This window comes from Triturus cristatus, chromosome 1_2 (genome assembly GCF_964204655.1).
Source record: "Triturus cristatus chromosome 1_2, aTriCri1.1, whole genome shotgun sequence".
Classification (NCBI taxonomy): domain Eukaryota; kingdom Metazoa; phylum Chordata; class Amphibia; order Caudata; family Salamandridae; genus Triturus; species Triturus cristatus.
Window position 1 is genome coordinate 343,602,367 of NC_140580.1, and position 12,272 is coordinate 343,614,638.

The window sequence follows — 12,272 nt, forward strand, 5'->3', positions numbered from 1 at the left end:
AGGTAAGAATGGGGGGAGTCAACAGACGAGGTAAACTTAAATTTAAAAAAACGAAAACCAAATATCTTGCGTTTGCGGCATCGCAGAGTCCATGTGTTATACCAGCTGTTCAGTTTTCTCACGTGAAATTCTGCCGTATCCTTTTGTGGTCAATAATTGTCCATGGGAATGTGCCACCCTGTGTTTACATGGCCAGGATAGGAATGACTTATTAAGATGTGATTAGGAGTCACTAGGGAATGGCGTGGTGTGAGAGTGGGTTGTAGGACAGAGGCATGCATGGCTAAAACACATGTGCCTCTATAACGCTGCACCAACCATGCATGCCTTTACCATGCAAACTTGTGGTAAAGGCATGACTGGTAAAGGGATGTGTGGTAAAAATCACACCCCAGTCCCCCATCCTAAGCCCTAAAAACTACCCGACCCCTCGAACACTAAACACCACCCTGACCCCTCAAGTTCCCTAAAAACAACCCCTACTCCCCCGTGAGCACCAAACACTACCCTGACCCCCCTTGAGCCCTAAACACTACCCCAACTCACCTGAGCCCTAATCACTACCATGACCCCCCCTAGACCTAAACACTACCCTACCCCCCAGAGCCTAAAAAACTACCCGACCCCCAGGCCCTAAAATCTACCGGGATACCAGCCCCAAAAACGACCGACCCCCCCCCCCCCCCGAGCCATCAAAGCTACTCCAACCCTAAACCTACCCCCCACACCCCAAAACTTGGCCCCACCCCCACTTACCAAACTGTGTTCTTCCCCGATCCTTACTCTTCCTGTCCCCGCCCATCCCATTATCCAGATCGAGCACTGCCTTAACCACGCATATGTGTGGTTAAGGCATATGCGTGATTAGGGCAAGCGTGGTTTCGCTTGCGGGGAAACAGCACACGTGACTCAGCCCGTGATACAAAGGCCATTTCCCATGAGAGTGGAATGCTCATTCGGGTTTGGAGACTTGCTTGAGGAAGTCTGGGATCCTCTAGGAGAGGTGCAGGCTGATAGAGAACTGGGTTACAAGAGGTGTGATAAAGGCAACATTTGATGTACTTCTCAAGGCTTATATCCACCTTCTACTGCCTTGCGACCCACATCATACAAGAGGAATCATGCACACCTCTGACAAAGACTTACAGAATAAAAAGTCTAGCAGAGCTCGATGCTTGAATTATTTTTATTAAGGTCCTCGGATTACAGTTGATTATCCTTTTTCATTACAATATTGATTAATAGTGAGTTTTGGAATTCAGCACACAGGCCTGCTCCCCTTGCAGGTAAAATTTGGCTTGAATGTGTTTTTCGAATTATAGGTTTTCCTGTTTGTCCTGAAGCAAAGCGCTGCTGTCTTGTCACATTCACAAGCAAGTCGTCCACACTCATTTGAGGAGCCTCCTGCAGAAAAGGAAAACAGCATGAAGTCATTCCAGAACCTTGCTCGAAAGTTCAAGTCATTGCACACATCAGCAAATAGGGCACTTAGCGGCTCCTAAGGAGACTGTTATAATTTGAGCGTAAACATACTAATAAAAGCAAGGGAAAAGTGAATGCTAGAATATGCTTGCCACTTTCCTTGGGGGCATATTAGTGCAGTTGATGTAGACAACTACACGATGTATGGATAGTAATTACACTGGCTTTAGATTGAAATACACTTTATAAAGCAAAGAAGGTTTATTTAGAATTTATGGGTTTAAATTGTTTTTCTTTTTATAAAAGTCCGAGCTCCTGGAAAAAGTTTTGTCATCAGTTAAACAGGCTAGAATTATCTATAGGATGGAAAAATAGAATGAGAAAGTGCTTAGATAATGTTCGATTTGCTGTGCACTAACATTTTGCAAATCAAAATAGATTTTGCAATAACCTCTGTACTTGTCGACCAGTGTACAAAAAAAGAAACCGCAACAGGTCATAGAATGAACTGCATAACTAATATTCTTTAGGCAATTCACCATTTGCCACCATCTGTGAGTGGCTGCAATCACAAGGACGGTGGGTTGCAAGAGACAACCGACTATGATCTATTTGATTACATTCCAAAACAGAGATCCTACCCTGTGCGAATCAGTTACCACCTCAAATATGCAATGTGCCGTTGGTCAATAGTTTGAGACTGGAACTGGGATTACAAACCATTGATTCATACCATACCAGCCCACAGTTTGGAAGGAACGTCACTTTCATTCTCCTTACAAATCGCGATTCGATACAGGTCGCTAACCCCGATTTGCAATTCTGAATTATTTTTCCATATCACAAAATAGGGTGACTACATTGCAAAAGGGGAGTTTATTGGAAGCAAGCCCCGTGATTCAGACCCATTTGCAAGAAGTGGTATTGAGCTTCAGGTGGACTGTGCTCACATTTTACTTGAGTTTGAGTATGTTTTTAAATCAGATTACTGATTGCTGTGCTTGCTCTTAACATTTTGACTAGGGTTTGTGGTTAATGCTGTGTGTGCTTTCACTCAGGGAACACTAGTGTCAGTCAGAGTTGCAGAGAGTGCGTGATGTCATAAAGGAATGATGGGATGATTTAACTGAAAGTTGGGGCTCAATCAGGATGAGGGGAGTGAGCTGAAGAATTGGAAGGAGCTGTTCATTCGGTCTCATGAAGAGCCTTCCATCATGTAGTCCTGAGGTATGTTTTGATTTCAGAAACCACCCAGGGACCCCACACATGGGAGGGATCCTAGTGTCCTAGATTGTTTACTCAATTCGGTAGCACACACACTTATGCTCAAGTGTGGCCATGTGATGAAAGCTATTCCCTGTAATTACATTACTATAGGTGAACCCACAGGATCCCAAATTACACAGAATGAACAAAGGTTAATTCCATATGAAGACAATTAAGGCAATAGGTAGGACACAGTGAATGAAGGCATGTGATGGAAAGTGACTGTTTGCTCACTTAGAAAGCCAGCGCTACCTACAACATTGTATAGTGACACAAATGGTCTGAAGCAGTCTCAGTAATACCTCTATAAAAGGAAGATAATTGGCCTGATTTAGAGTATTGCAGACCGGTTATTCCATTACAAACATGTCAGATACCCCATCCGTCTTATTACAAGTGCCATAAGATAAAATTCACTTGTAATAAGGTGGGCAGGATATCCGGTACATATCTGGAAAGAGAGAGATGTCCTTAGACATACAGAAACAGAAGTATATGTTTTCTTAATTGCATTTATAAGAGGTCAGATGGACACTTCCCTAGAGCATATCTCTTAGCAGGGGATGATACTCATTAGATGCATCTACTGGATCAATTTAAACCCAGGATGTGTTTAGTGAGACATTGGATTGTGGTTTCATATTAGAATAACTATTTTTGAGTGTTACCCTTGTGGTCTAAAAAGGAAAGGCTTTACATAACCTGAAGAATTATGTTATGTGAGAAAGGTTGAAATGGTTGTGACCATCCTACAACAACACATTAATAACCCCACCAAAGGAGCACAATTCCAACTTTGAATGCTCCACGTTATCAACCAGCTCCTACCAGTCTCTGACTTCAAACAAGTCATCCAAGTCCTAGCTTTATCTAGAATGGTACATGGTATTCCCCAACTAAATGAAATCCTTATAATCCATGGGCACTTGGTTCCCTCAAAGAAACTTTACACTTTGTGGCCAAACTGGTCACGGGTTCCACAAAATGTGATTGTGTCTTGTCAATGGCCATGTCAGGAGGCATGGCTCAATGATTATGGGCTAGTGGGTTTGGGGGTGCAAACCCTCTCACACCAAGTCCATTTCATCGAAGGAAAGCCTACCTGGTGTGAGGAATGCACTACACTATGGTGCCTTGCCAGCACACCAATTTTCCCACCTTTCCTTGAACTTTCACTGTAGGAAAGTGCTCCTTTGTGTGTGGTCACCCCCCACGTTTTGCTCCAAATGCTAATGGGTTTTACTCTGATAGTGCACTGGAGTGCACTGGAGTCTACTGCTCAGACCCAGACCTCGGTGCCTGTACTGTCTCCCAAAACTGTTATGTTCGAATATGAAATCCCAAATTGCCAAATACATTGTCCCCAGGTATATGGTGCCAGGAGTACCCAGGGCACAGGTGGTAAAGGAGTACCCAGGGCTGCAACACAGTTTTGTGCCAGCCTGGGTGACTGACGCAAACTATTGATGGCAGGCCTGCCATTGCACAATGTAGGAGCAGTGAAAACTGTTCCAACTCGCCTGTGCCCTCACCATGTATGGCACAGTCAAATGCACTACCTATAATATATGTCAGACACCCTGACCTTTACCCTGTAAGGGTTCCATTGAACTTGACCTGCAAGTGACCAATTGTCTCTAGTTGTTTTTGCGATTGACTGAAATGTTGTCTTGTCTGTGTATGTTACTGCACTGATTTAATATTGCTTAAAACATCTATAACTCTGTTATATGTATTCTATTCCATTTGTTTTGGTGTCTAAATTAAGATAAAAATACACTCTATTTTTATAAGTTGGTGTTGGATTCCAATCGAGTCGTGTCAAATACTTATCATCCATGTTGGTACTCTGAAATGCTTAACACATGTTCCACTAGTAAAGCCTGAACGCTCTAAGCCACTCCACCAGGACTGATCTATGGATGTATTAGTGTGAATCAAAGGACCATCTATGAGGTATTGTGATAACATTACATGGTAAGTCTACCCAGACATACCACATAATATTCCACTTTTCTACCTTCACGTTTTTAAAGATCATGCTGCAATTTTGCTGAGGCCAGGGCCTTCCTACTTGTAATCATGCTTTTGTTTTGCACTCTTTAACTTTGAACTATTTTGAACATTTGAATTTAAGCATTTTTGCTAGATTTAGCAACTGTTCCATGTAATTTGAGGGTTTGATCCTATGAAGGAACATAGAGAATTTTCACATCAAGGTAAGGATTACACATGATCCAAATACGTGTAGGGTATAAGGTGTTCTTAGCAAGTATTATGCATGTGCCAACAAAAGGAATCACATAATATTAACAACTGTTAGTTACTTTCTAGTGGCACAAGAATAAAATAGAAATCCATGCGTATTTTCATAGTGCATAGATGCGAAGCTTGAGTTAGTTGCTGTACCAAAAGACGGAAGTGTTGATAAACATATATAAGGATAATCATTTCTTGTTCTAGTTAGAAGCGCTCCTTGTAGATTTGTAACCTGTAAATATTTAGGCCATGATCTAATCTGAAATTTTGTTGCAACCATTTTTAAATAGGCACTCTACTATTCAGAAAAGTTACATCAACCACACCTGCATTTATGCACAGCTTCATAGGTTGAAATGTGATTTCTGAAAACCCACTGATTACTGAAGAAAGTACTCCTGTGTGAACCCCACTGTCTCCTCCAGGTGTTGTCTGTGCTATGCAAAACTTCAAAATAAATAAAGAAATAGTGGCATGCAGGATCTTAGTGCTGGAGCAACTGCACACTCTTCAGTTAACCCTGTATCACTTAGTTGTCCCTTACGATGAATATGGGCTCTAATGATTGCCTAACAAGCAGCGTTAGAGACAGGTACCTTACCCCAAATACACGACAGGCCTTGATTGCATCCCTGTTAAAACCAGGTAGAGAACCTAGGGACATGGCTAGTTATCGTCCCCTTTCTCTATTAAATACGGACTATAAAATCCTCAGCAAAATTCTGGCCCGTAGATTATACCCATATTTAACACAACTAATACATATAGACCAATGCGGATTTGTCCTGGGCAGGAGTACATCTCTCAATTCCAGGCGACTACACCAGATACTCACCTTGTCGCCGTCAAATGATACAGAGGCAGATTGTATCTCACTAGACATGAGACAGATGTTCAATACCCTACATTGGAGCTATATGTTACGAACCCTACCATTATTTGGAATACCAGACAAATATGTGACCTGGGTCCGGCTATTATATGCGGATCCCACTGACCGGGCTCGAACGGAGGTCCATATCTCAAGACCCTATCCTATAGCCAGGGGTATGTGGCAGGGATGCCCCCTCTCGCCCCTGCTATTTGTACTGGCACGTAGATACGTGCAGTTGCGAGAGAAAGGGGTATCAAACTCACATTCTCTCAGCGTATGCGAATTACATCATCCTCTATCTCAACAATCTCCGAGGTCCCAAGGAGCCCCTCCCCATGGTGTTCCAGCAATTCCAGACACTCTCTGGCCTGACGATCAGTGAATCCAAATCATATGCTTATTATTTTAAGGAATCGGCTCGCTTGGAACACATTCACTAGGGCCACTGGACGTTCCCAATTGCACCCGTCACATTTAAATATCTTGCCATTTACATATGTAGAGTACCACAGGACCGGTTAGAAAGTAACCTGGGCCGTGCAATCAAGAAACTGAAAAACCAAGTGGCGTTCTGGACCTCACTGCCGCTGTAGCAGGAAGAGTGGTCATTTCCAAAATAGTTATGCCACCCAGATTGCTTTACTTTCTCACTAATCTGCCGATACTAATCCCGGCGCACATATTCAAAACATTAAACACGCTGCTCTCTGAGCTAATATGGGGTAGGGGGTGTAGAAGAATTGGACTTCTGAAACTACAGCTGGGTGCAGACCGAGGGGGCAGAGGGGTTCCTGATTTTCAAGCATATTGCTATGCAAGCCAACTCCAGTGGCTCTCCTACTGGATAGCGGACCGCAACTTGCAAGAAATAGGGATGTCAGAAAAAGAATGGAAGAGGGGAGCTCTTCACACCCTACTGCTACCAGGAAAGAGGTCTCTACCACTGGCATCGCCACTGCTAAAAGTAGCTGTCTTACACTGGAAGACGGCTATACAGTACACTGGGTATCTAACTCCCTACGCCTCTAATATCCCCTTACTAGGGATTTCTATACTGTCTAGAATAGTTTTGACGAGATGTCTAAGTAAGTGGTCAGACGAGTGAATACAGTTGGGATGTTGTCCACAGATAACATGCTCATGGACCATGACACTTTTGTCAGAGAGCAAGGGGTTCCAAGTTCATTATATATCCTCCACACTAGTATTAGTAGATATGTGAGACGTCACTGGTCGCCTGATGGTACAGAACCCAAGACACATGAACTTCTGCACATGCTGTACCTCATGGGAAATCGGGGACACCTGACTAGGTGGTTATACAGAAGTATTCGAATATATGTGGCTCTCCCGCTCCAGGAGCTCAGAAGTAAATGGACTAGGGATATTGGACATGAACTATCGGACAAGGAATGGGAACGAGTGCTAGAGCACCCCAAGAAAGTGTCTCGTAACCCCAAGTTTAAATGATACAATTAATGCTGGTACACAGAGCGTACCTGACTCCTCACAAACTGAGGAAAATGTTCCCTGGTGCAGCAGATACATGTCCTAGATGCCATGCGCAGTCGGCTGACTTATTACACATGCTATGGACATGCCCACAGCTAATACCCTATTGGACGACTGCACATACACACCTTAATGAAATTACACCTGGAACAGGGGAGACACGATAAAACACTGCATTCTAGGATTAGGCAAAAGGCATAAGGCACAGGGAACGCAAACTAGATTTGCTAATCTGGAACTAAGATTGGTGAAACGATCAATCACAATGCGATGGATATCCACCAAACCTCCATCGGTATTGGCGTGGCATGAAGAGGTGGTCCGATGGGGAGGACTGAAAGCATGGCAATTAGAAGGGAAGGAAACAGAGGACTGAGGAAGAATCCGATCTCATTAGAGTGGGATGCTCTGCTAGAATTGTTTGTTTCAGTTGAACCTTCACTTCATTAAAAACTAAGGAAAATTGAAGCCTTTTAACAAAGTACCCAACAGGTAACAGATCCCACAAAAACCCTGCAAGGCTGTAACAAGTAAAGTTAGGGGTCAAGTACCTGACACTATGGGTACAATCATGTCTTACTCGAAATCTACAGGTCATGATAACATAGTGGTGAGTCTGGGAAGGGAGGGGGGAGTATAGATAGTTCATTGCTATATGGTGGGGAAGGGTATTGTTTACTGGCTGTCATTTCCTAATTGTATATACAGTGTAGTTACCTTGCCGAAGCTCCAACTAAGTGACTTTAAGATGTTAACACTGTACAATTGTTGACACATATACGACTTTGCTTCCTTCAAAATCCAATAAACTATGTTTTTTAAAAAAAAGAATTGTCTAACAAATGAACAGCTTTAACCTATCACTAATTTCAGAGAAGTTGAATGGTGACATCCACGAGAGACAATCATAACAGGAGTTGGCCTAACGGCTAGGTCGGTCGACCTTGAATCTGGGGAACTGGGTTCGAGTCTCTGCAATGACCCTGAACATTCTGTGATTCTGGGCAAATCACTTAATCTTCCAGTGCCTAAAAAAAATGAATATGTCCTCATGTAGTGCAACTGGTGCTATGTAAAGTGCTCTGATACCCAATTCGTGTCAAGTTTGCGCTATAGAAAACTCTGTAAAAAAACAGCTGACTAATCCCTAGGCTGTGTTTCTGTATAGGATATTTACAGGCAATGATTTGGCAGAAGAAAATATCATATATATTTATTATGGATTCAAATATCTTTGAGTTGTTACGAATTTCCAAAACGTAGGGGCACATTTACTAAACTTTCACAGAACGCAGGGCAGCTAGCACAAATGCGGCACTGCCTTGCATGAAAGGGAGAGAGCATTAATGCTCCCAATTTACAAAGATAATGGAGCATGTCTGTGTGCAACCTAGTCCCAGCATAAGCATCTGCTCCATAGTGCAAGACTGCCCATGTTACAGGCATGATTGTTGTGTGCAGGAAGGACAAAAACAATCCTTAGAGGCATTTTCCTCTTTCTGTGTGTGCTGCAGAATTCAGCACACGTGGCGAGAGTAAATAACGAGGAGAAATAAACATATTTCTGCTTGTTATGCCTCACTTCAGAACCCATAGCATTTTGAAGTACTCCAAGGTTTACAACTCTTTGTATATGTGGAAATTTGCCAAATTTCATGAGTGGATGCATGGGAATGTCCATGCTGCGCCCATGAAACGCCTCGAAATTTTAAATGTAACGTAATGCAGCACAAATAGGTAACTTGATTTTCATTTCTTTACAAACCTATGCAAGGCCAAGCAAACCAGGCCTTTCTTGACTGTAAATATTACTGAAGCCTTTGTGTTGTCCTTCCTTTGCTTTGTGCGATACAAGGGCAACGCAAAGGCTTCATCAGTGTCGGTGATACAGCCTTACACAGAACCCTAGTTTTGACAGAAATTCTTGTGGATTGCAATGCGTTTACCATTTAAAAATTTGGGGTTGTAGAAGTGTGTCTTTGCCTCCTGCATAATGTGTTAAAGACATAACAAAGTGGAGGCACTAATAATAGCTATATTAATTACCCAGTTGCAGGTGCCACTGGGTAGTTATAGTTAAGATTGTGTTTCCATAGGAAATGCCTTTTTTGTGTCGGTAATAACTTTGGTGCCATTTGATGAATCTCCATTAAACTTTCTAAACAAAGTGCTACTTCTGACTAGTTTGCGTTTGAAAATTTTTGGGTTGATCCGTCATGCAGGGGCCGAGAAAAAGAGGGGTCGCAAATGCGTTTTCCCCATTTATTTTAGCATAGGAACTTTAGACACAGCCACAGCCCAAACTGCTGAACAAAGTTACATGAAATTTGTCAGAAAGCTTGATCTTGGTCCAGAAAAAGTGCTTTTTGTGACATGGGGTAAATCGTTCAGTAGTCTTTGAGCAATTAATGCTTAAAACGTTGTATATCAACAGACACAGAGCCTGAGATGTGATTGGCTGCCACCACATCATCAAGGAACTGGTGGCAGCTATGTTAAGACTTGGACTCAGTCCTGAGTCCTAAAAAACACAGAAAAAAGTCATAGAGGGCTGGGTAGGGATACCCTGACTCTCTAGACCTGATTAGGGGTCCCAGAGGGACCCTGCCTGGGGCCAAAAATGTGCTTTTAAATCATTTTGCTGTGGTTTCATGGTAAATTGTTGCAAATTCATGGCAAAATAAAGAAAAATGGTGCAGGCTCCTGCGCCTTTCCAAACAATACCCCCAGGGTGGGACAGGGCCCGTAGGGTGATTTGGATAATGGTTATGTGGAGGGCGGTGTCTGGCCCAACTCCCAAATCCTCTACGAGGCCACGAGGAACCCATGAGGCCGATATGTTATTATTGCAAAGTCTGAGCCTAAAAAGGGCCCGGGAACCCCATCCTCTGAGACTTCAATTTTAATAAAGGGGAGGTAGTGTGCGGCCCCATTCCTCAAGTCTAATGTGGTCCAGGAACCGCATCCCTGGGTCTGGCTCAGTGACTGAGTGCCCCAGGGTGCCCACCCTGGGAAAGTGCAGGCAGGGAAACATGTTCTCTCCCGGCTAGCAGGAGCATTTTAAATCTCCCACCAAACGGGAGCAAACAAGGAACGCTGCTCCCAGCGTGCAGATGGTTGGGAGCAGACCTGTGTTCTGTTTCCCTGTCCGCAGGAGTGAGGCCAGGGAAACAGAACACATTTTTCTCCCATACGGAGGGCGCAAGCATAGATAGCTGCTCCTTCTGTGGGGGAGCAATGCCAGTTCCTGCACTATGCAGGGAGATGACTAGGGCTGCAAAAGCCCTGGGACTCTCCCCAGGGCCCCAACATGTGGCATGTGGGGCACCCACCTCGGGCGCCGGGAGATTGGGTTGCCAGAGGTTGGCTGCCTGCACCACGGCCAGAGGCCATGTGCTGCAGAGGTTGGCTTTACGTATGGTAACACAATATTACTTTATGTTAAAAAAAAACTAGAAATTCATTGAAAAAAACAAAGGTTAAAGTAACATTATAGCTAATTGAAATGCTCAGTAGTAACTTAACATTTTAAACTCTGACGACCACAGAAATTCACCAGTTATCTGTATAGTTATCTCAAGTAACTATAACTTGTGCCCAAAGGTAACCATAGCTTGCGCCCTCACCACAACCTGCTAATTACTCCACAGATTACATATCTTGTGACATCTTCAATAACATCATTGATATGGTCACTGGTACATTTGCAATGAAATTATTGATAAGAAATATGTGCATGGCTGGGGTACAAGTTACACTTATTGGTGAACATATGGATATCTGTATATATATATATATATATATATATATATATATATATATATATATATATATATATACACACACACACACACGTTGATCGCGTGATGTCAACTTACAATACCAAAACATTGTTTTCAGTTAAAAGTTAATAATTTTATTCTTTTGAGGCTCATGCATTTTATTGACTATTATACATGTATTTATAAATATTTATTTATATGTGTCACATCCCTTTTAAACTCATTTTTTCGTTTTTATTAAGGGTAGGTTTTATCCGGTATTATTTCTGGGTTTAACAAAGAATCTATGTAATACAGATATTTATATATTGATATATTTATATTTTTAATGACATTGCATCCATTTGCACATTGTTTGAAATTTAAGAACTGCTGTATTCATAATATGTCGTCACACTACACAAACAAGGTATTTTTTCCATGTCTATGACAAAGTGCTGTTTGAATTAGGCATTGTCACTTTAAATGTGGTGAGTGTACTTAGTAGCCTGTCATGTGATCAAGGTCTCGTGAGGATCGAAATGCGTAATGGCGGTGCTGCTGGGCACACAATAAAGAAAAAGAAGTATTGCAAGTTTTGGGTTCGCTTCGTCTTTTCCACCACAGGAAGATAGAGACGAGTCTACCCGATATATATATATATATATATATATATATATATATATATATATATATATTCACTTAAAAAACCATAGGTTTCACACATGTTATAGTTAGCTGGACATTTCCCTCGTAAAAAACCATTGAAATTCCCCTGTTATAGTTAGCGCAGGCAACTATAACTCACGCGACCGCAATCCTCTGCTGATGACGTCAGATATTACATCACTGTATTTAGGCACCTATTTACCCATGTCTTCTTCCATTAATCTTTAGCTATACATATATTACAAATATTTATTTTTCAGAAAGACACATATGTAATCAGTGATGTACGAGGGAAATGTCCAGCTAACTATAACGTGTGAAACCTATGGTTTTTTAAGTGAATTTGCAAGGTTTTTTAAATGCTAATTCCTAACTATAACGTGTGTGAAACCTATGGTTTTTTAAGTGAATTTGTACGGTTTTTTAAATGCTAAGTTATGTATTTATTAATATATTTATTTTTTCAGGTTTTTCACCGTGCGCGCACCGTGCGCGCTCTGTGGGCGCAT

General features: G+C 42.2%; 1 protein-coding gene across 1 annotated transcript in view; it reads right to left on the reverse strand.

The window, feature by feature from the left end:
- Positions 1–1,170: 1,170 nt before the first annotated feature.
- The window catches only part of LOC146867296 (phospholipase A2, membrane associated-like), a 73,836-nt gene continuing 62,734 nt past the window's right edge, over positions 1,171–12,272 (reverse strand). The window contains exon 4 of the mRNA XM_085604067.1: positions 1,171–1,404. Within this exon, the coding sequence (XP_085460193.1) occupies positions 1,259–1,404 (146 nt within the window). The 3' untranslated portion in view covers positions 1,171–1,258. The remainder of the gene's footprint in view (positions 1,405–12,272) is intronic.